The sequence below is a fragment of the Fusarium tjaetaba genome (assembly GCF_013396195.1).
Source record: "Fusarium tjaetaba strain NRRL 66243 chromosome Unknown NRRL66243_c0000224, whole genome shotgun sequence".
Classification (NCBI taxonomy): Eukaryota; Fungi; Ascomycota; class Sordariomycetes; order Hypocreales; family Nectriaceae; genus Fusarium; species Fusarium tjaetaba.
Window position 1 is genome coordinate 35,595 of NW_023501420.1, and position 22,616 is coordinate 58,210.

Below are 22,616 nucleotides of genomic sequence, written 5' to 3' on the forward strand. Positions count from 1 at the left end.
CGGATAGACGCGTCCCTCGTCAGCGTCATTCCAATTCTGGCCACGGTTTTATATCTGGTCTTGACCTCCACTTGCAACTCAACTCAATGGAAACTGCCTCTTATTACTTCTTTGCTTGACGAGATCGAGGAGGATTTGTTTGCAGCCTCTTGTTTCTTTTGAAATTTGTTGCTTCTATTTTTCTTGTCCTCTCATTTAAGGCACTTTCGACTCATGTGGTACCGTTAAATTTTGATATAGCATCGTATTCGACCCCCTGACTTACACCAATCAACCCATCGTTGATCGTTCGAACTGTCTACACTTGCAACTACGCGCCGGAGCATATCACTTGCGTCGCCATGGCTGGTTTCAGCCGCATCGGCTTCATGGCTATTGCGGTCGCTTTCCATTTGGTCTATATCTTTTCCATCTTCGACATTTACTTTGTCAGCCCGATTGTCTCAGGCATGCGATTGTTCAATGTTGAGCGTACAGACGATTCTCCAAAGGCTCCTGCAGATCGCCTTGTGCTATTTGTTGGTGAGTTGAACTGAAACGCGTGATTTGGCCAGTGTGACTAAGTTGCTGTACGTCTAGGCGACGGTTTGCGGGCCGACAAGGCATTTCAAGCTCACCCCGAACCATACCCCGAGTCCGATGAAGACCTCGTCCCTCGTCCGCTAGCGCCTTACCTTCGCTCCCGAGTGCTTGAGCATGGAACTTTTGGCGTATCACATACTCGTGTGCCAACGGAATCCCGACCCGGCCATGTGGCCCTCATTGCCGGCTTGTATGAGGATGTATCTGCCGTTGCGACAGGATGGAAAATGAACCCGGTCAATTTCGATAGCGTTTTCAACCGCAGCCGACATACCTGGAGTTGGGGAAGCCCCGATATTCTGCCAATGTTCCAACATGGGGCTGTTCCGGGGAGGGTGGATGCCTTTGCATATGGAGCTGAGCTTGAGGATTTCTCTAAAGATGCTACGGAGCTTGATTACTGGGTGTTCGACCATGTCAAGGACTTCTTCGCCGCTGCAGCGACGAACGAGACCCTCAATACTGCTCTTCGCGAGGACAAGGTGGTCTTCTTCCTCCATCTGCTAGGTCTGGATACTACTGGGCACTCTTACCGGCCTTACTCTAAAGAGTACCTGCACAATATAAAGGTAGTTGATCAAGGTGTGAAGGAGATGGTCGAGCTCATCGAGGGCTTCTATGCCGATGACCGGACTGCATTCGTCTTCACAGCCGACCACGGCATGACAGACTGGGGTAGTCATGGCGATGGACACCCTAACAATACCAGAACTCCTCTCATATCGTGGGGTTCGGGAGTCGCCACTCCCGAGTTGCATCCGGACAGTATTGCCCCTGGTCATGATGAGTACTCTTCAGACTGGAATCTGGATCATGTTCGGAGACATGATGTTGCTCAGGCTGATGTTGCGGCGTTGATGTCGTATCTCATCGGCGCCGAGTTTCCAGCGAACGGTGTGGGCCAACTCCCTTTGGACTTCCTATCTGCGAACATAAAAGAAAAAGCACAAGCTTCCCTGGTCAACGCTCAGGTCATCCTTGAGCAATACCGTATAAAGGAAGAGAGCAAGAGGAACGTAGAGCTCCGCTATCAGGCCTACGGACCTCTGATTAATGAGAACCTTGGCCCTGAGCAGCGCATTGCTCACATTCGCTCTTTGATCGACGCTGGCCAATTTGAGGAGGCAATTGAAGAATCAGACGCTCTGATGGAAGTTGGGCTTCAGGGGCTTCGCTACCTTCAGACTTATGACTGGCTGTTCCTACGTGCTTTGATCACTGTTGGTTATTTGGGATGGATGACCTATGCGACCACCACTGTCCTTTCCTTATATGTGGTTCAGGAGAGCATTCCTCCTCAACGCACATTGCTTGGATCGGCGTTTTTTTCCTCAGTACTTGTTGCTCTTTACTCATCCTTCGTTGTCTCTAAATCCCCACTTGCATACTATCTGTATGCATTTTTTCCTGTTTTGTTTTGGGAAGAGGTATATGCTAGAAGAGCCAGTGTTGCCAAAGGTTTCAAGACTCTGTTTGGTAATGTCAAGTCAGGTGGCGCGGTTGCAGCGCTGATTTTCAACGTTATCCTCTATTTCGGTATCATCCAGTCTCTGGTAAGTCCTCTTCATGTTTACTCGGCCTTTTGCTTACCAGTCCTAGGCCATTGGATACATTCATCGTGAAGTCCTGACGGGGCTCTTCGTCTTGGGTGCTTTTTGGCCAACGACGATGGGCGTTTCATTCTTGAAGTCTCATGTATTCTTGACCCTCTTGTGGTTCTTTTCTTGCTTGGCTATGAGTACTTTCACTCTTCTGCCTGCGATGAAGGTCGAAGATGTATCTCTAATGTAAGCTTTGTCCTCAATCCGGGAATTGTTGCAGACACTAATCAGAAAGCTTGATTGGCGGTGGATTGATGACTGTCATCGGTCTTGCATACTTGGTCCTCGAAGATTTTATTCTCTCTGATTTTACCACCTTTAAAAGCAAATCAAGGCGTCTTCATACAAGTCGGACGCTCCTTGGTGCTCAAGTAAGTTTGATTGATAATAGGGCATATCAGAATCGCACCGCTCATACAGTTTTCAGATTGGACTTATCGTACTTGCGATGCTCGTCACGCACTCCAGTGCCACTTCACTGCAAGCCAAGCTCGGTCTTCCAAGGGGTAACCAAGTAGTCGGCTGGGTCGTCTTGGGTGAGTCAATCGAATTTGATACATGGACATATGTAACTAACAGTTATCAGTCGTGTCGCTCCTCATGCCCTTGGCATATCGGCTACAGCCTAACAGCCACTACATGCATCGCCTTGCAATCATCTTCCTAACCTGCGCACCTACGTTCATCATCTTGACAATTTCATATGAAGGTCTGTTCTATGTGGCCTTCAGCGTCACTTTATTGGCTTGGGTGCGCCTCGAGTACGCGGTACATGCATTCTCAAAGGCCGAGGCCCAGAACGAGGCAGCTGTCGCTGAGCAGCAAAAACGTAAATTGAGTACATTTCGGCCATTGACTCTCTCAGATGCACGGATAGCACTATTCTTTATGGTTCTGCTACAGTCAGCCTTCTTCAGTACCGGCAATATTGCTTCCATCTCATCTTTTAGCCTGGAAAGTGTATCGAGGCTCATCCCAGTGTTTGATCCTTTCTCGCAGGGCGCATTGCTGATTCTCAAGATCATTATTCCATTTTTCCTGATATCAGCGAACTTGGGAGTTCTAAACAAGAGATTAGGTGTTGCACCATCTGCGCTCTTCATGGTCGTCCTCACAGTCAGTGATGTTTTGACACTCTACTTTTTCTGGGTTGTGAAAGATGAGGGTTCATGGCTGGAAATTGGCTCAACGATCACGCATTTTGCAATCGCCAGTTTCTTGTGTGTGTTTGTTGCGGCACTTGAGCTGGTGAGTGCGGCATTCATTGTCGGCATTGAAGTCGAACATGAACGACCGGCTGTCGACAATGGCATCAAGCCCGAGACAAACGGTAAGGTTCCGTCCAAGACACTTGCAGAGTAGCAATGGACAGTAACTATCCTGCAAGGGGTGTTTAGTTCAATGTATAATAATGATCTCTTGATAGTTCAAAAAGTCACCAACAATATCCTCGGGGAGCAAGAAAACATAAGACGTCAAACGAGAATGCCAAAATAAACCGAGTAAAGAGTTCCCTAAGCTTTGGCTATGTTACCCAAGTCTTTTTATCATCTAGGATCAAGATCCCTAGGTTTTCTTTCCTCCCCTAGAATATCTAATTTTTCATTGGCAAAGTGACATCAGGATTGGTTGAAGAACTTGGAATACGAACGTGAACCCATGTGACAGTCAGCAGGGGCACAGCCTCAAGCTGTATAGGGCTGAAGGGAAAGCCTACCGGAAGATGGCCGGACTCCAGGGTGACACGGCCATGAAAGGGTTGTGTCTAAGGATTCTTGGCAGCATGTATTCTGTTTAGCTGCGCATCCATCACGATCACAACGAATTAACGATGTTGCAAGGGCCTGCTGAGAAGAATCTGGGGACCGATTCGGAAGCCCGGAGGTGTGGGTCGGATTTTGCGAGGGCCTCACCGTAGTGGGCGTACGTACATACGTACCAGTTTACCATTTTCATGTGAAAAGCTTAAGTGAAACAAAATGGGACTTTGGGAACGAGGAACGATTATGTAGTAGACATATACCTTAGTACAGTACCTTACCCAGTAGTGCCTCGAATGGTGGGCATATAGAGCTTGCATAGATCCTTATCCAGCCTTGAACTTTACGTCAGGTACTGAGCTTTGGCGTGGAAGCTCGGTTCTGACCAACTGTTCGTTCAGCTCGAACATGAATCTCACAAAAAGTTGCTTCCCCAGGTTTTGACCCGACTTGTTCTGTTTCGACTAGTGAACTTGCTTCAACTGTCCAGACCAAACTTAATTAGGAACTTGGGCCGCCGCCATGAGCCCTCAAAACGTTCACATGCCACGAACCACCGCATTGTTAATAAACCAGCCATGACGACGTCGACAAGACAGCCCGCCATCTCATCATGATCCCAACTGTCCAACTGTCGATCAATCCATGAGGACTTCATTTCATGCACAAGCTCTTTTTAGGCGTGAGACGTCGACAGACTGCACCTCTCTGAACTCTGAACGCAGGCACGCGCTCCGAGAGACTGGTCACGCGCTCACGCCGCAGTTGCTAACTAGATGATAGGTAGTGTTCCGGAGATAGATCATGCGGCCTGGGTTTTAATGAGAAGGATCCAATCTCAGATGATCTATGTATATTGCCAACGGTGTCCTCCTGGATCTAACAAGGCAGTTAAAGTGTAAGGATTTGAGATGACTGGGCTTTCACAATTCACATGGATTCCTCATATTGGTTAATGTCTTTGAATCTTGCCTGGCCTTGTGCTGCACCTGTGCACGTAGTACTATGACATTCACGAACCGTTGTGTCTAACTTACTCCGTATGGGTATGTACAATTACTTTGCCCTCTCTCTCGGGGATTGCACTTGATACGGCATCAATCAGCAACTGGCACGGTTTGCGGAACAGGTTCCATACAGCTGTGGACCCTCTTCAACTGAACTGAGCGCCGAGTTCTTCGCACCAGAAGACGGGCCCATAGTGGAGAGGTGTTGTCCACCATCTCCGACATTATGTACAGGGCCACCCTTGAACCGCAGTGCAGTTGAGAATCTGGAGGAGTCCGCGCACCCCCGACACTCCCGCTATTCCTCCCCTTTCCATTTTGTCCTTTGCTTCCTTTCTTACATGGTCCGAGACAAATACGTTCTGATTATTGGTTAGTTGGTCGATGCTTGAGTAGGTAGTTGCTTTGTCATTCTCTGCGATATTAACCCTTCTAAACCTCTCGTTCTCCCCTTCTACTAACTTAGAAGACATCTTCCCCGTCTCTACATTACTACTCCGTACCTACTCCGTATATAATCGCGACTTTCAAAGCCCGGGCAGATCTCTAATTTACGTATGGATATCCCCGCTCCCGCCGCTAACGCGCAACTCGGCCGGTTCCATTCCATTGTTGGTAGCTGTCAAGCTGACCACTAACCACTACCTATTCGCTATCCAACTAACTAATAACTGAACTCCGTAACCTCTAAGGCAATCCCTTAGGTTGTTACCACTACAGCGGGGCATTCCACCGACCGATCCGTCTGCTTACAATTAGGAGTCTTGCTGTTGCTGGGCGGTGTCGTAGAAACCGGACCCCTACTATACGCTTTTCTTTGTTCAAAAACAAAACGCTTTCAAGACTCAAGGTTGCAGTCGAGGTTACAGCCAAGGGGTCTGTACCCGAGGGTTTCATTTCATTCATTTTACCCAGCTCAGTCCCGCCAGATCCAATCGAAAGATCTTCAGACCTGCCGTTTTGGTGTGGTTCGCTCAAACCAAGCCCGCTAGGTCCAGTGAGGTACCTGCTAACCTACCTTACCTACCATACTGGTGTGGTGCCTTTGGTTGCCCTGTGTCAGTGCTTCTTTTTGTCTACCTGCCCTGGCGCGCAAATCCATCGCATGGAACCTGGCTTGCCTTGATCTGCTTTGCCTTAACGTTACCTTCCTGCCTTAACTGCCTTCTCAACTCGACCATCCCGTCCTGTCCCCCTCTTCGAAACCGACTTTGACATTTCTCGATCGCTTCCGCTTCCGCCTCAATTCCTCGCCCCCGACATTTCCGATTCCATGGACGTGGACATGTCGTCAGGCAGCGGTACGCCGCAGGCGCAACCACAGCAGCAGCAGCCAGGGTCGCAGTCGTCGGCACCAGCTCCGCCCGCTCCAAGCACCTCAACATCGACTTCCGCTGGCGGAGTGAGTTTTCGAAGGTGAGTCAACGTTATATACTCGATATGGTGTTGCAAGTACTAAACTCGTTCTTTTAAAAGACAGCGAGCATCGCGCGCATGCGAGGTAAGCACCTTTTTAAGTCTTCTGCCGAACCTAGACACCCATGAGAGCCTGCCCCCCTCAACATGAGCCGAGGCATTGGCGCGCTCCAGCCCACTTCGTCATGATTCTTTATCGCGACAGGTGCACAGCTGATCTTCTTCTTGGGAAAACAGTCTAGACCATGATGCTAATCAACGCTTCCACAGACTTGTCATGCTAGAAAGGTAAACGCGAACATTCGCCTATAGGAGTCCAGAGCGACCCAATTGGTTGTCGACTTCACCACCAACAGCAATATTAACCATCATATTCTGCAGGTTCGATGCGACGCCGCAAGTCTTGGTGTGCCCTGCACCAATTGCGTTGCCTTCCAGATCGAGTGTCGTATCCCGAATCCGAAGCGCAAAAAGACACAGGGCTCTGGCAGCCAAACCAATAAAGACTCTGATAGGTATGAAAATGCGCCCCCAATCCTTACTCGATCCTGAGCGCTGACCAAAGGCTCCTTGATATGTAGCGATCGCGGCGATGCAAACGAAGACCCTTCACCGCGCCCTGTGGCTCCTTCGAGCACTTCATCACTCACCCCGCGAGCTCCTTCGGTATATCATTCCAACAATGGCACACCTCCCACCAACTGGACCGAAGCTCAAGCACGCAAAGAAGAGGTCGACAGTGGGACCTATCTTGACCTTGTAATGAAACCCAAGTTTACACGCGCTCCCATTACCGAAGCTGGGCGGGTTGCATACCTTGGCGAATCTTCCAATCTGACTCTACTTGTCCATGATCGTCAAGGCTCAGCAGATGTTGTGCACTATCCACTGCCGGAGAACGTCCGCGGTTCTCGAGCTCGACTTACTGAACTTGACAACGTCGAAATCGATATCCTGCATCAAAGAGGGGCATTTCTACTGCCTCCGCGATCACTATGCGACGAGCTCATCGACGCTTACTTTAAATGGGTGCATCCTATCGTACCCGTCATCAATCGTACCCGTTTCATGCGACAGTATCGAGACCCTAAGAACCCACCATCGTTGCTCCTTCTTCAATCCGTTCTTCTGGCGGGTACTCGGGCCTGCAACAACCCACAGCTGATGGATGCCAACGGTTCAACGACTCCTGCTGCTCTCACATTCTATAAACGTGCCAAGGCCCTGTACGATGCAAACTATGAAGACGATCGTGTGACAATTGTTCAGTCCCTCCTTTTGATGGGCTGGTATTGGGAAGGGCCAGAAGACGTCACTAAAAATGTCTTCTATTGGAGCCGTGTGGCGACGATTGTTGCGCAAGGCTCAGGCATGCATCGATCCGTGGAACAGTCACAACTGAGCCGGGCAGACAAAAGGCTGTGGAAGCGCATATGGTGGTCCCTCTTCACCCGCGATCGCTCAGTCGCAGTTGCTCTGGGTCGCCCAGTTCACATCAACCTTGACGATGCAGATGTTGAGATGTTGACTGAGGACGACTTTATTGAGGACGAGGTTGATCGAGCAAGCGAGTATCCTCCTGATCCCATCCACGTGCAATTTTTTCTCGAATACGTCAAACTATGCGAAATCATGGGCCTGGTCCTATCACAGCAGTACTCGGTGGCATCAAAAGGAAGACAACGAAATGCTATCGACCTCACACACAGCGACATGGCTTTAGCTGACTGGCTACAAAATTGCCCAAAAATCGTCTATTGGGAGATGCCTCGTCATCATTTCTGGTCCGCGTTATTACACTCAAACTACTATACAACGCTATGTCTTCTTCATCGAGCCCATATGCCGCCGGGTGGCTCATCACGATTACCTGACCCTTCACCTTACCCCTCACGCAATATCGCTTTTCAAGCGGCAGCTATGATCACATCGATCGTAGAAAACCTCGCCGCACATGACCAGTTGAGATACTGTCCAGCCTTTGTTGTGTATAGTCTGTTTTCTGCTCTGATCATGCATGTCTATCAGATGAAGTCTCCAGTGCCATCGATCCAGCAGGTGACACAGGATAGACTACGCAGCTGCATGTCGGCCATGAAGGAGATTTCACGAGTATGGCTTGTTGGAAAGATGGTTTATGCTCTCTTTGAGTCCATCATGGGCAATAAGGTACTGGAAGAGCGGCTACAAAGAGCTGAGGGTAAGCGACACCGCAATCTGCGCCAAAGTCTCTCGCACCTTGAGCAGCAACAGAATCGACAGGCGGAGGCGCCGAAGCGGAAGTACGACGACATGGCCATTGACTTCGGCACCACTACTCCTCAGCCTCAAGAATCGTATGAGAGGTCGCGCCCTCAGACTCCGAGTGCTGTCAAGGTCGAATCGGGAAGCGCGATGCAGCCGCCACCAGTCACGTCACCTAATGCGCGACAGAGTGCAGCAGATACGTTCATGGGAGGAACGAACTCGCGCCCGCAAACTCGGCCAGCGACACCTTTCAACCCATCATTCTCTGTACCACCAACACCTCCTGACCTCTATCTCGTTACGAGGAATTCTCCAAACTTATCACAGTCCCTTTGGGAAAACTTCCAGCCTGACCAGTTATTCCCGGATAGCGCTGCCATGCCAGCTTTCCCTAACCTGTCACCAACACAAACACACTCCAATCTCGATCACAATGCAATGGGCTCCGTCCCTCCGAACAACGGACAAGGCGGGATGCATAACCCACAAGCAGGACATTATCAGCAACGAGGGAATGGGATGATGCCCCAAGGTTTTCAGGGACATTCGAATATGTGGCAGCCAAACATGGATCCAAACTTGCCAGAAGGACAGAGCCCAGACAGCTGGAGCACTGCCTCGGGACCAGGGCAAGCTGTGCCAACAACACTAAATGTCGAAGACTGGTAAGTCCCATAGAGTGCTGCGTTTATATTGCCTCGGCTAATGATGTCTCAGGTTCCAATTCTTTGGCATCAACGGGACCGACGCTAATCATATTAACCTCGACATGCCCCTCGGCTGAAAAATGAATAATGTGCACAGATCGACTCCAGGTGGCCATCGCCGGTGTTGCTGTTGCTCTACATAAAAACGAGCAGTAAACAAACTCGTATCTTAGAGAAAACCTGGCCCGATGACCGCATGATGGTCATTCCTTGCACTTGGCGGTTTGTCTAGGTGGTTGGCAACAGGGCATGTCTTAAACACGGTCTCTGATAACCCTCAAGTTTGCGATATGGAGCCAGGCTACCAGGGAATGGGTTTTGTCATGGCGCGCCGCTGAGACACAACATGACAAATAATTGGACCCTGTTTATCGAAGACAATAGGAGATGCCAGGCACTCATAACTACATGGTGCACAGAAGATCATCAGTAGAAATGGAGGCCATATAAACCAGGCATGTTTGCGGAGACATAGGACAATCTCATACCAGGCAAGATTCTATCGAAGGGGCATTACGACATGTTAGCTGGATGTGATATGCTTTGAGCGGAGCGAAGATAAAAGCGGCAGTGATGGAGGATTATTATTGTCAAAGGTGCTATATTCTTATCTTCGTATTCAAAAGAACTATTTATACCCATCTAAGGTAGTTCACTTTGCGCAAATCGGATGTACCCCTCAGGGAGCAAGAATACGTCAGATCTTAATATAAGGTGTCAAAATAAACTCAGCAAAAGATATTCTAAGACTGTCCTAAGCTTATACGAAGTTACCTGAGTCTTTTTGCCATTTAGGAGCGAGGTCATGGGTTTTCTTTGCTCCCCAATACTCATGGAGTGGTCAACGATGATGATGTATGTTAGTCTGGTCGTTTCTGAACGGGAGCCCGGGCCCCACAGCCTGTGGATCCAATGTAGAAGATGTCTTCTGGAAGGGTTTTCAGGGACTTGGGACAGTTCTCAGGGGCCAAAGTCATCTTGGTTAGCGGGGTATATTGGGATCAGTGACGCTACCTAAGCAAGCTACATCAGCCAATCTTGAGCGCAAAAAGGTGGACGTGGGTCGGGGAATTCATCCTCCACGCGGCCCAAAATCAATAATATAACCCAAGTTAATGGCCCCAGCTGCCCACCTAAAAGCCAGTGCATTACTCGTTAACTGGGAGGGTTCTTTGGTTACCTATGCATGCATTGGATGCTAAAAAATAATCTAATTGGGGCACAACATGTCGTCTTGAGCAACAAGTCCCAGCATGGAAATCAGTCAGTGAGAAAGCTTGTATTGGAATGATTGGAACGACGAGCTGGAACCCGACTGGAATTGATCGAGTCAATGCCGCTTGCATCACTTCGGTCCAGGCCGTGCAAAGCCCGTGAAGGTCCTGCCTCCATGGTACTCGGGCTGTAATTGAGTGCCACCTGAGCCCCATTACTTAAGGTACTCCCTATCTGGCATTAGCTACACCTTAACAAGTTACCTGTCCATGGTGGCTTCGGTGGGCCAGGAGCCAGCAACCTTGTCCTGAGTTAACTAGAGCGACCACCTCAATCATATCCCACGACCGCTGAGATACATCCCCGTCACCATCGCCGGCCAAAAAAGCAGGACATGAATACGTTCATTCTTTAATCACCAAGAGAATTGGCTCTGTTCGATCTTACTCACCATCTCCGCTCGCAATCGGGGATCCCTGGAAGGACCCTCCATTTTACCTTAGTTATCCCCATCTCCGCCTCGTTATCTCGCCTCCTCGACCCTCAGCATCTCCTTGATACGTCGCCCTCTTTCGACTGAATGACTGCAAATACGATTCTGGTAGCTGTGCCATAAGTGCCGCGCACTGATGCAAAAGCTTCACCCACATAGCACAACCCGAGAACATCTATCGTCGCCGAGTTGGCGACTATCATGACCGAACCGAGACGCTCTGTGCGGCCCTCGCCGCATCGGTCGTCATCAGCCCTGGCACCCGCCAACACATCGGATTCTGCCTCTATTCGCCCACGAAACCGTCGTCTTGCTAGCGCCGTTGACGACGATAGTGACACTCCGACCTCCCGAGAAGCCAGCCGCTCCCGCCGCGGCCGCAACCTCAATGTCCACGACACCGCTGCTTCTCCATCTCCTGCGCGGAGCTACGGCCTTTTGACAGCTTTGAGTCCTGCCAACAGCCGCTCCGCGAGTCCTCTGCCCTCAGAACGAAGTGGTACCCCTCATCGCACGAATAGCGCAGCGAATTTAAGCAACTTCTTCAACGATTCGTTAACGCAAAGCTGGGCTTCGATCCAGGGCTTCACCTCCTCTCTCCTATCAGGTGATAATGGCGCAGGTAGGAGGTCCCAGTCCCACAATCGAGCGGGCTCTCGACCTGGGACCTGGGGCAGGGACTTCTCTGGCAGTGGCAGTATGAAGAAGACAGGTGGTGCTTGGGGCCCAGCTCCTCCCCAGGAACCAAACCTGAATGATGTGGGCGCTGGCTCGCTGGCAGAACGGGAAACGGCTCTGAAGGCTGCGAGAAGGGCCATGGTGCTGGAGAGCCATGATGGTGTCAATGGTGGACTGGATGTCAGTGGGAATCATAAACGCCGTAATTCTGACGAATCGACTCCCGAACAAACCCAGGCTCAAGAGTACCTGGTCTACATTCACAAGGTTGAACCCAGTGATACATATGCAGGCATAATCTTGAAATACCAGTGTCGAGAGGATGCTTTTAGGAAGGCCAATGGACTCTGGACACGAGATAGCATCCAGGTGCGCAAATGGCTGACAATTCCGGTTGATGCCTGCGATGTGAGAGGACGGCCATGCGATCCACCCTCGTGGCACAACGCCCATAGTGTCGACTTACTTGCGCCAACACCTGCAGCGGAAGAGAACTCATCGGTCGTCCATGATGACTTCTTTAGCCGACCAATCAATGGAACGCCGTCAGCGACACAACCTTCTGAAGAAGAAAGACCATGGACACATGTACGTTGGGTAAAAATTGACTCAATTCCTCAGCCAGTCGAGGTTGCACGGGTTGCGAGGAACGCGATGGGTTACTTCCCGCCTCGACGAAAGAAGAGCATTAGGACTGTTTCGGCCTTTTCGACACCACGGCAGAGCCTTGATCTATACAGTAACCCTCCTGGATCTGCAGGCACTTCGTCTCGTCGCCAGAGTTCCCTCGGCCACCGGCCCCAGCTTTCTGGCACCGTTGTGTCAAGTCCGGGACGAGGTGCGATCAGTGAAGGCGGTGAAACTTTGCCGGCCTGGATGCGTCGGCCTGGTGGTGTTGGCTCCATGGGTATGAGTACACGGGCTCCTGGTCCGGATAAGGATTATCTCACTACATGGACCAAGAAGCACTTACCTGGACTCACCTTGGAGGGAATACCCTCCATGTCTATTATGGGCTCAGAAACGGCCCATTTTGGATTTAAATCGAGAGAATCGTCGAGCATAGTTGAGAATCCATCAGGAGAGGGCCAGGAAATCGGCTCGATACAGCAGGGCAACGGACTGGACAAAGCGGCTGCGGCTGTAGAGACGTGGCTTAGGGGTGCCCTGTCGCGCAAGCCAAGTTCGCAATTGGATAGGATACGAGGAATGCCTGAAGGCAGCAGACCCGAACGAAACGGCGATCTAATAGAGTTAACAGATACCGGCAGTGATGACGGACGTCCTTCCGGAGTACCACCGGCCAACCTAATGGAGTCGCTACAGATTAAGAGCAGCAGCCGAAGCGAAGGTGAGGGAGGTGTTCGAGGACGAATGGTGGCAAAGGGTGATAAAGACGACTGAGAAGCCACAGAGCTTAAACTCGATGGATCCATTGCTGAGAATCATGTAGAAATGCCTGGGCAGGGACAAGCGGGCGTTGTTTGTTGGAGGACTGCATGTTGGAACTAGTCTTAAGCTGCGAGGCGTTGGGAGGCATTCGCAATTCTTCAGGATACTTGGTACTGCATACGTTATAACAAATTTGAAGAACTTGGGGTGTTTCTAAAACTATGATGGGTTTTAGGACTACGCATATCATATACATCTAGATATACTTAGGTAGATCTCAAACTCATGATCGATTATACCTTCGTACCTGAGGTAGCAATAACATTGTACAATTCAGAAATAGAATACCAGTTGTTGATAAGTGACTCAAGCAATCAGTCAGAGAGCACCTGCTTGGCAGGTAGCCTGGTTGTAGGTATTCAATAGGTAATTTTCAATATTCATGAATATCAAATCAGGGGGTGGCATTTGTACCAAGTTAGCGCCTTTATCTCCACGTCATTCCCGAGTACCTGTCAATTTCGTGGCTCGCACCGTAGATACCTAGGTAGGTAGTACTTTAAACACCACGACTCGCTCGCTACTGTTCATAACCGCCCGGCCATGATACGGTGTTAGCCAGACGACGCCCAGTTGAATTACTGATTAATCGTCATTCCTTATAAGGCATCTAGTAACGCGGAAATATGCCAATCTGCATCGAATGCAGACATCCTGTCAAGACGCTCTGGACTGCGTATTCTGGCGCAGGAGACAAGGCCAGCGGACACAATATCCGACTCACTGTGTGCCGCAACTGTGGCCGCTTCTGCGACAAGTATGTCGAACATGACTTTGTCGTTCTTTTTATCGACTTAGTCCTGATCAAACCTCAGGTGAGCCTTCACTTCGCGTTTTGATTTCTCATGCACTAACAGGTGAAGGTTTATCGACATTTGCTATACAATACCTTGATGCGAGATGACGATCGCTTAGATGTAAGTGATTAATGCAGAGTACGGCATATGTACCTTACTGATGACTCTTAGCCTTCTGTTATCCGTCTAGGCACTCTCCTTCTTCTCTTTGATGTGTACTTGACATGGGCACGATTGGAGAAGCAGATGGTGCCTGATGCCATCCCAGGCGCAAGCAACTTGGGTAAACTTTCGCAGCAACCGATCGTATTCCAATATCTCTTCTTCCGTAAGATGGCTCCCAAGACAGCTCTGATCATAAACTAACTCTTGCCCGAGTCATCTTTTGCGCGCTCTCGACAGCAGCCTTCCATGTGAGCATACGCTTCCTCACATCGTCCGCTTTCTCTCCCCTCAACCTTCTTGGCATCCTTCCTCAGTACACAAGGCCCAATTCGGTATCTACAGCTCTCCTAGTATCATCCTCCACGAAGCTATTCCCCATCCTGATGGTAATCTGGGATTATGACGTTCCCGCCTCAGCTCGATCACTCGGCTGGGCCGTAGTGGCCAATAATGTCGAGGCGCTACGCATTCTTCTCGATTGCAACTACGCCACAGCATGTTTACTCGCTATCGCAGGGGCAGCTTCACGCTGGGTGGTCGGCCGGGCTGTTTTGCTCGCTGCTGGCCTTGCCGACGTTGACTCGATAGGTGAAAGTGGCGTGGCAGCAGACGGCAAAGCTCTATGGGCGTTACTGATGTATGCGAAGGAATGGGCAGGCCGTCTGGCTGTCGGGTAATATATCACTGAAACCAAGTAATCATACGGCATTTGTCCAAAGTAAAATGATGGTCTGCAAAGTGTGTCTTTGGCTTGGTATAACAGGCGTTCCAACTCCATATGTAATAAAAAACGATACCAGTTCAAGTGTCAAAAGTCCAACAATGTAAAATTACAACCATACCATCACGACAGCCCTCGTCATCTTTCCAGCTCTTGGTTGGCGTGTATTATAGACGGATATCTAGTGGAGGTGCTCTTCTCGGATACCGCTTTTTCTCGGCGCAATAAGAGGGTGAAGTTGGGCGAGGAACGTAATCGCCCACATAAGGTAGCAGCTTACGATGGCCAGGATAGCAGAGGATCGCCAGAGTCTGTGGGAGAAAAGGTCAGCTGTGTTGTCACAAGCGGCCTGCGGCTCGAATCGCATCGACGGGATGGCTGGACCGACACTTGGTTTTCGCCCTTGGGAGCAAGGAACCACGATGCCACGCACAGGGCGGCAATGACAACGAGGCCGATGAAGACGGCATATCTACGCTCTAGTTAGACCTTACACGCGTCGTTTACAGGGGAGGAAATGCGTCGCTGCGTACCCTTGAGCCATGATTGAGGTTGTGCTTCGAGTCTGATCCTGCCGGCAGGAGAATATCGATCGGGGAAAGCGTGCGATTAACGGGGTTGGGTTGAGTTCCTGATACAGGAGTTTGCTTGACAGTTGGTGTATTCGATGATTGAGAGCTTGTAGCTGGATTGGTTGCATCACTCAATAGCAAGGTTCATGCTGAGTCAGCGGAAGCGCCAAGCCCATTACCCTACACCTCGAGGCATTTGACGTTCGAGTTGAAATCTATAAAATAACATGCTTAATGAACATGCCTTCTTAAGTAAATACCCGTTGGCTCGAGCCCCGGGGGGGGGGGCCAACTAAGTAAGCTTAAATCAAGCCTACCTATGCGTATATGCTGTTGCCAAGAGTACTTACGTAGACAAATAGTTGAGAGTGTTTGTATATACAATATTGTATTGATAGGTCGTTAGTATTCTCAAAGATTCAAATATGCCTAGATGCGAGTATCTAGGCATCGTTCTCATACTCAAGACCAGATTCCTTTCGAATAGCCCCGTAGATTCCAGCCATGTCTGCCGATGAGCCCATATGTTCATAAGCCATTGCCAAATGCGCATCAGCAGCCTCAACATTTCGAAGTCTCACACCGACAGATTCAGCCAAGCTCATAGCATGTCGAGCATCCTTTCGCGCAAGCTCAACTGCAAAAAGAGGCTCATCACGGTTATAGTAGTCGCCCGTGAGCATACGCTGGCTATAGGCAGTGTAAGGCCCACCGAAGATTGAGTCGACGATCTGATGAATGGCTTCAGTGCCCAGACCTATCTTTTCGGCCACAACGTGCGCCTCAGCGAGCTGCTCGGCCATGTTCAGGATGAATGTGTTTCCAAGAACCTTCAGAGTTAAGGCTTTGCTGTACGGCTTATCCGAAAGATCAATCTCCTTGCTGGAAGTTACGCCCTTGAACCACGGCTTTGCCCTCGCAACAGTGGCAGCAGGTCCAGCAATAACACTAACGAGCTGACCAGCCTCAGCCATTTGAGGAGCACCGAATACGGGAGCAGCGACGAACTCGGCTCCTTTGGCTACAACATCCTTCGCAATGGCCTCGGTGGTGTCTGGGTGGATGGTTGAGCTTTCGATGAACAGCTTACCGCTGACGTTTTCCTGAAGCATCGCCTTGAAGGTTTCTTGAACGGCTTCGTCGTTGGCAATGCAGGAGAAGATGACATCGGCTCTCGAGACGCCGTCGGCGAGTGACTCAACAACTTCCATCTTGCCGGCCGGAAACTTGGCACTGAAGTCAGTGGCCTTTTGAGATGAACGGTTGTACAAGAGAAGGGGGCCGTCCAAGTTGCCCTTTTCAACGATGTTCTTGCTCATTCCCTGTCACCACTTAGCTTGAATTTCCTCGTTTTCTAAAACAGCGACATGAGTCTTACCCTCCCCATGTTCCCGAGTCCAATCCATAGTAGTGTGGGAGCCATCGTCTTGAACTAGGTCGTGGTGATTAGTCTAAGACGTCAGAGCTTCCGGTTAGTATGATGAGATTATTTAGACATATAGCAATGTAGCAGAACAAGTCAGAAATAAATAGTTTTTCATCTGCTTATAAATTATTCGAAGTAAGAGAACCAACAAGTCTGCGGGAATAATGAATGATGTGGAGTTTGGTTCCATTGCTATGAAATGCAGTTGGGTGGAGGTGTAAGCTGCATGGGTAATACCGTATAGATATCGGGCATCGGTCAGTGTCACATAAACACGAAAGAAGTAAACATAATGACACATATAGTTGATTCATCCCCCCCTCAAAGGAATTCTATTGCTTTGAAAAACCTCACTGATTCAAAAGATTCCCTTGCCTTCCCTGGAACATGCCTATCCTTCCAATATTAGGCTGAGAGAACCCGACGCTGAAGCTCTTCAACTCAGATGTCTCCACTGGTGCCACGACAACACCGTGATTGTTGTTCGCAGTACTGAGGTATTCTCTCGCTGCAAAAGTTGCCCACTCTTCAGCGCTCAGAGGGAGTGCCTCCAACTCAGATGGGGATCGGAATAGACGGATTGAGGTTATGCACCATGCAACAAATGCCGTGATACCAAGACCTGCCACAGCGAGGAAGATGACCACCATGACGGTTGGGACGTATGCCGCTCTTGCAAGACATCCCTGGGTCTTGTCTTGGCCTGGTCCTGGCTCAGCGAGAAGGTAGTTGTTTCCACCGGATATCATAGTCATGGTATTCAACAGTATTGCCAGTGCATCTTGTACGTCCTGGATGGCGGAGGTGTTGAAACCATTGTACATCAAACCTTGAAAAGTCGGGACCCATTCTTTCAGAGCTGTTCCAGATGCCATGCCTCTGATGGTTTGCTCTGCACCTGATGCTGAGACGGAGCAAGTTAGTGGTGTCAGCTGGATATCATCCTCTGACTTGTATGTTGTTTCGACGGCTGCTTTGACAGACCACAAAGACCCGTCGCTGTCGAGAGTTGCGGATGTGCTCCAGATAACGAGGTGGTTAACGAATCCAGAGGACCACTGGGTTTGTTCGACGTAGCCATTGTCGTATATCAGTCCTTTCTGATTCATGGCTTGAGCGATATCTGAAGAGTTCGTCCCAGATGGCCAGCTCTGCGGTGTCTGGTCGTTGACGATGTTGCAGTTCCATGATCCGAGAATGTCTCTCTTCTCTGGACAGAGGCTTGAATCGGTATTTAGTTTCTTGTAGATACCATAAGGACATGAGTTATTGACGGCCAACAGCTGTGCATTCTGCACAACTTGGAAAGGCCGTCCGTTGAATGGAGGCATGGGAAGATTTGTACCATCGTCAAAGACAAGGCCCTGACCGAACGAGCAGCGTGATTGGATCAAGTGGTTGACAACGAGGTAGGACGTGAGAAGATCGGCAGCTTTCCCCAGGACAAACAAGAAGAGTAAGAAGGAGAAGCCAAATGCGCCGCTGGGTAGAGCTCGGAGTTTCAGGGGAGCAAGCAAAAGGTCCAGCCCATCAAGAGAGTTGAGTGCCCGCGTGGCCAGGATGCTACCTCCACCCAATATGCGAAGCTTGTTGCGTCCATGGAGAACCCTGCGTACAAAGAAGCCTGTCAGGGCAAGGACCACGAGGAAATATACACGAAGAACCACTCGGACTACAGCCGTGTTTATCGAGGTTATGATCATGATGTGCCGTTTGCAGAACGAGATAGTCTGTGTAGATCGATGCTACGGAGGAAACACATCAGAACGATAATAACATTCCCATATATATTTCCCTCCTTCTACCCCAGTCAGCCTTATCTCACGACTGAGCTGGGGTCTCGTCCTGGACCCTTGAAAAGATGGCGTTGAGAAGGGCCTCTGACTTGCTGTTCAGCTAGGGCGGTGGTGTTAGTGTAGACATTACAACCTTTACCAAAGCAACCATCACAACGTTTTCTTGCCATCCTCATTCACTCATCAACTAATAACTGCCTATATTGCTAATATATATTAGCCAGCACCCTTGCAACAAGGTTTTCTTTATGCATATCTGGAGTGACAAGTCTCGCAGCCTTGCCGGTTCTAAAAGAAATATCCAACCGTTGAATAGCATGTTGTAGTCAAAAGATTGTAAGCCTCACAGGTAGGGAAAGTCTCGAGTTGACCCGGATATATCGGCTCTGATTCAGACTATTGAAATGCTATCAGTCCGCGCTAATGGCAGAGCGCCCAATATTGTGGCTTTAGTACGTTGGAAGCTGAAACTCGGCATTAAAACGCCGTTCATTCCTTTTGCGAATGAAACATGAGTTTTGATAGGCTCAATACCAGCCTCTGCCGCATGATGTCGCGAGGTGGGGCAACACTTATGTACAAGTGGCAGGAAGAGATCTGTTTGCAGGCTGTAGAGCATGATTAATACATATATATTTGGCGAAATTTTTGCATCCGGTGGTATTGGAGTCCTTTTCTTAAGAAAAACTTTCCTTTCAGGCCGAAGCAGATACTCTGGATTGGATGTATGTAGTAGGATAAGATCGTGACATGGGCACAACTCCTCTCTGCAAATAATCTATCTTATTGGTGAAACTCTTCTAGTATTGAATACCTAAATATCTATCTACCATCGCTATATTGGCTTCTGGCTCATTATTCTGAATAGTCGCTGGCTGAATGTGCTATACAGTATCGATACGACGCTTGACTCCGACCTCTTCTATCATCAGTGACTCGTTAGGTAGTGCTTGACCGAGATATTGTATGTTGGTATTGTCTGCGAGATATGCAAGAAAACCAGAATGCTTCAAAATGATGAGAAATTTTGAACATATGCCTATCTCTGAGAGGGGTCAAACTACTAAGGTAGGTTGTGTTGAGCTTTATATATCATGTCTTGCTGTGGTAGTGGCCGTGTAAGTGGCTACCTACCTAGCCTCGAATCGTAAAATGAGGGAGCAACCTCTGTTTTATTGCTCGCTAACTACCTAGGTACTATGTACTACTATTACATGGGCACCTTCCCTCTTGTCACATGGAACGTTCATCGTCATCTTCAGGCTTCAGCGACATCGGCATTGAACCTGGGACTTATCAGCTTATCGCCCACATGCCGCCAACCAAAAAAAAAGTCGCTACACCTCCACTACCCGGGCATCTGATAACTTAAGTGCCGGTTCCATTCGTCTCGTTGAATTTTGACTCACGAGAAAGCATAGCATTGTCACGACTGTTCTCTTGCATCTTCTCCCCCATTTAGGGTTCTCTGCCCAGCGATGCTCTGCAGCTAACATTGAACTTTCTCCCCCTACGGCCGCCTACATCATATGAAATCGCAGGTCATTCGGGGGAGGTGTTTTTTTTTACTAAGACAAAGGCTCATTTCAAGTTCTTCTATTACCTTATTCTGTACCGGCCTGCCAAGAACCAGGCACAAAGTTCTCACTGCCGGACATCATGAGCTGGCCCCGCGTATTGAAGCAGGCACCTCGATGTGGCCACTGTGCACCATCTACCGACTCACGCCTCATTAAATCTTCACATAACATCGCGACCCCGATTCGACCCCGATATCGCGGATTTGCTTCACAATCCGGCAACAACATCTCCTTGCCATGTCTCAGCAAAGGTGCCACTCGTCGCATGTCGGCAGCTTCTACAGCACTTGCCAAAAAAAAGGCCATTGATAGAGTATGCCACCTAAAATCTATTCACTGCACGACTGATCTAATTGTTAACAGGACTTCATTGTCTCCGTCTTGGAAGTATCAGCTACCAAACGAGATGCCAAAGGATATCTTCAGAAATACACCGGCAAGAACCCAAAGTCTCTCACGGATGCACCTCTATTCGTCCAGGGCGATCCGCAGCAGGAAACGGAACCGCTGGGCATAGTGCCCCCGCATGTTGCTATTATGAAGCTTCGTGTCCCACAAGAGATCGATGCCACAACTCTGGCGGGGGTAGCAAATACGCTGTCTCAGTTGCGCAAGCTCGGGCTCTTAAGCGTCGTAGTCATTGACTGTGGTATTGATGAATCTCGCATGACTTTCCAAGACCAGGCTTTCCGCCTCTGTGAAGCCATCGACAGCTTCGGAGAACATGGCGCTCGTGTTGTAAAGCATGCGTTTGTGGGCTCGGAACCCATCGGAGAGACGGGCAGATCACAGCCCACTGATATCCGACTTGACGATCCTGCCTTTATCAACCACATTCTGCACCACCGAATGATGCCGGTGATCCCTTCTGTGGTCAGCCGCGATGAAACCCGTCCGCCCCAGCCTGCCGACTCGAATCAAATTGTGCTGGCTCTCACTAGGTACTTTGCAGGCGTGCAGCAGTCCAATAACGCTGACACATCTGCTGCGGCCGATGCTGCCCCCCGAAAACCCATTGCTCTCGTAGAGAGAATCATTCTTCTTGATCCACTTGGGGCAACACCCATGACAGGCCGGCCTGGTGCATCCCATCGGTTCATTAACTTGGAACAAGAATATGAACCGATTCTCAAAGAACTCATGGGCCCTGACGGATCCCCCCTAGCAGACGACAAGGTCCTCCGCGCCTCGATCACTGCACATGCCGCGAATTTAGCCCTTGCTAAAGATGCTTTGACGATGCTACCACATACTTCGTCTGCTCTCATTACTACACCTGACGCTGCAGCCAATCTTATGAAAACGTCATTTGAGCCCAATGAAGCTGTCGGGTCTGATTCTCTCTTTGGAATCGGTGGTATGGTAACAACTCGGAGGAAGAAAAACCCACTACTGCACAACCTTCTCACGGACAAGCCCGTCTTCTCGTCGTCCCTCCCGATGGCGCGCGCACCAACAAATTCTGGTAGGGAACCCACGGTGGGGGCATCTGGAGGCTCTACTCTACTTAAAAAGGGTATGCCTCTTCGAATATTCCCTCACCCTCGGGAGAATCCATGGGTTCCGCCCAAGCCTGGAAGTCCGAGACTCCGCTTGACCGATAAGTGCATCGACCTCCCTCGACTGGTCAATCTCATCGAGGACTCATTTGGCAGAAAACTGGACGTGGATGACTATCTCAATAGAGTCAACGAGAATCTGGCTGGCGTGATCATCGCTGGAGAATACGAAGGCGGCGCCATCCTGACGTGGGAGAAACCCGAAGGCTTGGACGACCAGACAGCGTACGAGCAAGGCCGTTACGTTCCGTATCTTGACAAATTCGCCGTCCTGAGGAAGAGCCAGGGCAGTGGTGGTTGTGCTGATATTGTTTTCAACGCCATGGTGCGAGGCTGTCTCCCTGACGGTGTATCGTGGAGAAGTCGGAAGGATAACCCGGTGAACAAGTGGTATTTTGAGCGATCTTTGGGTACCAGTAAGTTGTCTGGGTGTAACTGGACTATGTTCTGGACAACACCCAATTTGGACAACCAAAGTCCTATTTTGCGAGACTATGAGTCAGTATGCAGGGGAGTCGAACCTTCTTGGGCTGACAATAAACACATTTTGGATTGATTGATGGGAGTATATAGCTCTGATGCGATTCAGAGAGGAAGAGGCGGAACAAATGTTTCCACGAGCAATGTTTACGGAGCCTAAAAGAACATCGGATCTATAATTTATCCCAGTACAATGATCAGTTGATCTGATCGATGGATACCCTCTCACTTGTGGTTTTCTGCTTCCAGATTTGTTGTGAAAACCCCCTGCAAAAGGGACTCGTCAAGAGGACTCGTCATCAAAGCGGCTTATCTTTGCAGGCAGAAAGCTACCTACCAGGTACCTATTATAGGTATAGTAA

General features: G+C 49.6%; 7 protein-coding genes across 7 annotated transcripts; 5 read left to right on the top strand and 2 right to left on the bottom strand.

The window, feature by feature from the left end:
- Window positions 1–341: 341 nt before the first annotated feature.
- On the top strand, window positions 342–3,545 carry FTJAE_9774 (GPI ethanolamine phosphate transferase 1; the record flags this gene model as incomplete). The annotated part of the gene is made up of 6 exons (XM_037356729.1): window positions 342–522; window positions 580–2,135; window positions 2,182–2,369; window positions 2,518–2,554; window positions 2,611–2,719; window positions 2,770–3,545. 6 exons carry the CDS (start codon window positions 342–344, stop codon window positions 3,543–3,545), a joined length of 2,847 nt encoding a protein of 948 aa, XP_037203161.1.
- A 2,678-nt stretch (window positions 3,546–6,223) lies between these two features.
- Window positions 6,224–9,397, top strand: FTJAE_9775 (cutinase transcription factor 1 alpha; the record flags this gene model as incomplete). Its single annotated transcript, XM_037356730.1, has 4 exons — window positions 6,224–6,352; window positions 6,679–6,881; window positions 6,948–9,278; window positions 9,331–9,397. The coding sequence occupies 4 exons, from the start codon at window positions 6,224–6,226 to the stop codon at window positions 9,395–9,397; spliced, it is 2,730 nt and encodes a 909-aa protein (XP_037203162.1).
- A 1,832-nt stretch (window positions 9,398–11,229) lies between these two features.
- On the top strand, window positions 11,230–13,110 carry FTJAE_9776 (uncharacterized protein; the record flags this gene model as incomplete). Its single annotated transcript, XM_037356731.1, has 1 exon — window positions 11,230–13,110. One exon carries the CDS (start codon window positions 11,230–11,232, stop codon window positions 13,108–13,110), a length of 1,881 nt encoding a protein of 626 aa, XP_037203163.1.
- A 674-nt stretch (window positions 13,111–13,784) lies between these two features.
- On the top strand, window positions 13,785–14,797 carry FTJAE_9777 (arv1-like family; the record flags this gene model as incomplete). The annotated part of the gene is made up of 4 exons (XM_037356732.1): window positions 13,785–13,973; window positions 14,022–14,075; window positions 14,127–14,283; window positions 14,334–14,797. The coding sequence occupies 4 exons, from the start codon at window positions 13,785–13,787 to the stop codon at window positions 14,795–14,797; spliced, it is 864 nt and encodes a 287-aa protein (XP_037203164.1).
- Window positions 14,798–15,856: 1,059 nt separating this feature from the next.
- On the bottom strand, window positions 15,857–16,836 carry FTJAE_9778 (gamma hydroxybutyrate dehydrogenase; the record flags this gene model as incomplete). The annotated part of the gene is made up of 2 exons (XM_037356733.1): window positions 15,857–16,735; window positions 16,792–16,836. 2 exons carry the CDS (start codon window positions 16,834–16,836, stop codon window positions 15,857–15,859), a joined length of 924 nt encoding a protein of 307 aa, XP_037203165.1.
- Window positions 16,837–17,189: 353 nt separating this feature from the next.
- FTJAE_9779 (uncharacterized protein) lies at window positions 17,190–18,542 on the bottom strand (the record flags this gene model as incomplete). Its single annotated transcript, XM_037356734.1, has 1 exon — window positions 17,190–18,542. One exon carries the CDS (start codon window positions 18,540–18,542, stop codon window positions 17,190–17,192), a length of 1,353 nt encoding a protein of 450 aa, XP_037203166.1.
- Window positions 18,543–20,294: 1,752 nt separating this feature from the next.
- Window positions 20,295–22,330, top strand: FTJAE_9780 (amino-acid n-acetyltransferase; the record flags this gene model as incomplete). Its single annotated transcript, XM_037356736.1, has 2 exons — window positions 20,295–20,528; window positions 20,579–22,330. The coding sequence occupies 2 exons, from the start codon at window positions 20,295–20,297 to the stop codon at window positions 22,328–22,330; spliced, it is 1,986 nt and encodes a 661-aa protein (XP_037203167.1).
- Between the last annotated feature and the right edge of the window lie 286 nt (window positions 22,331–22,616).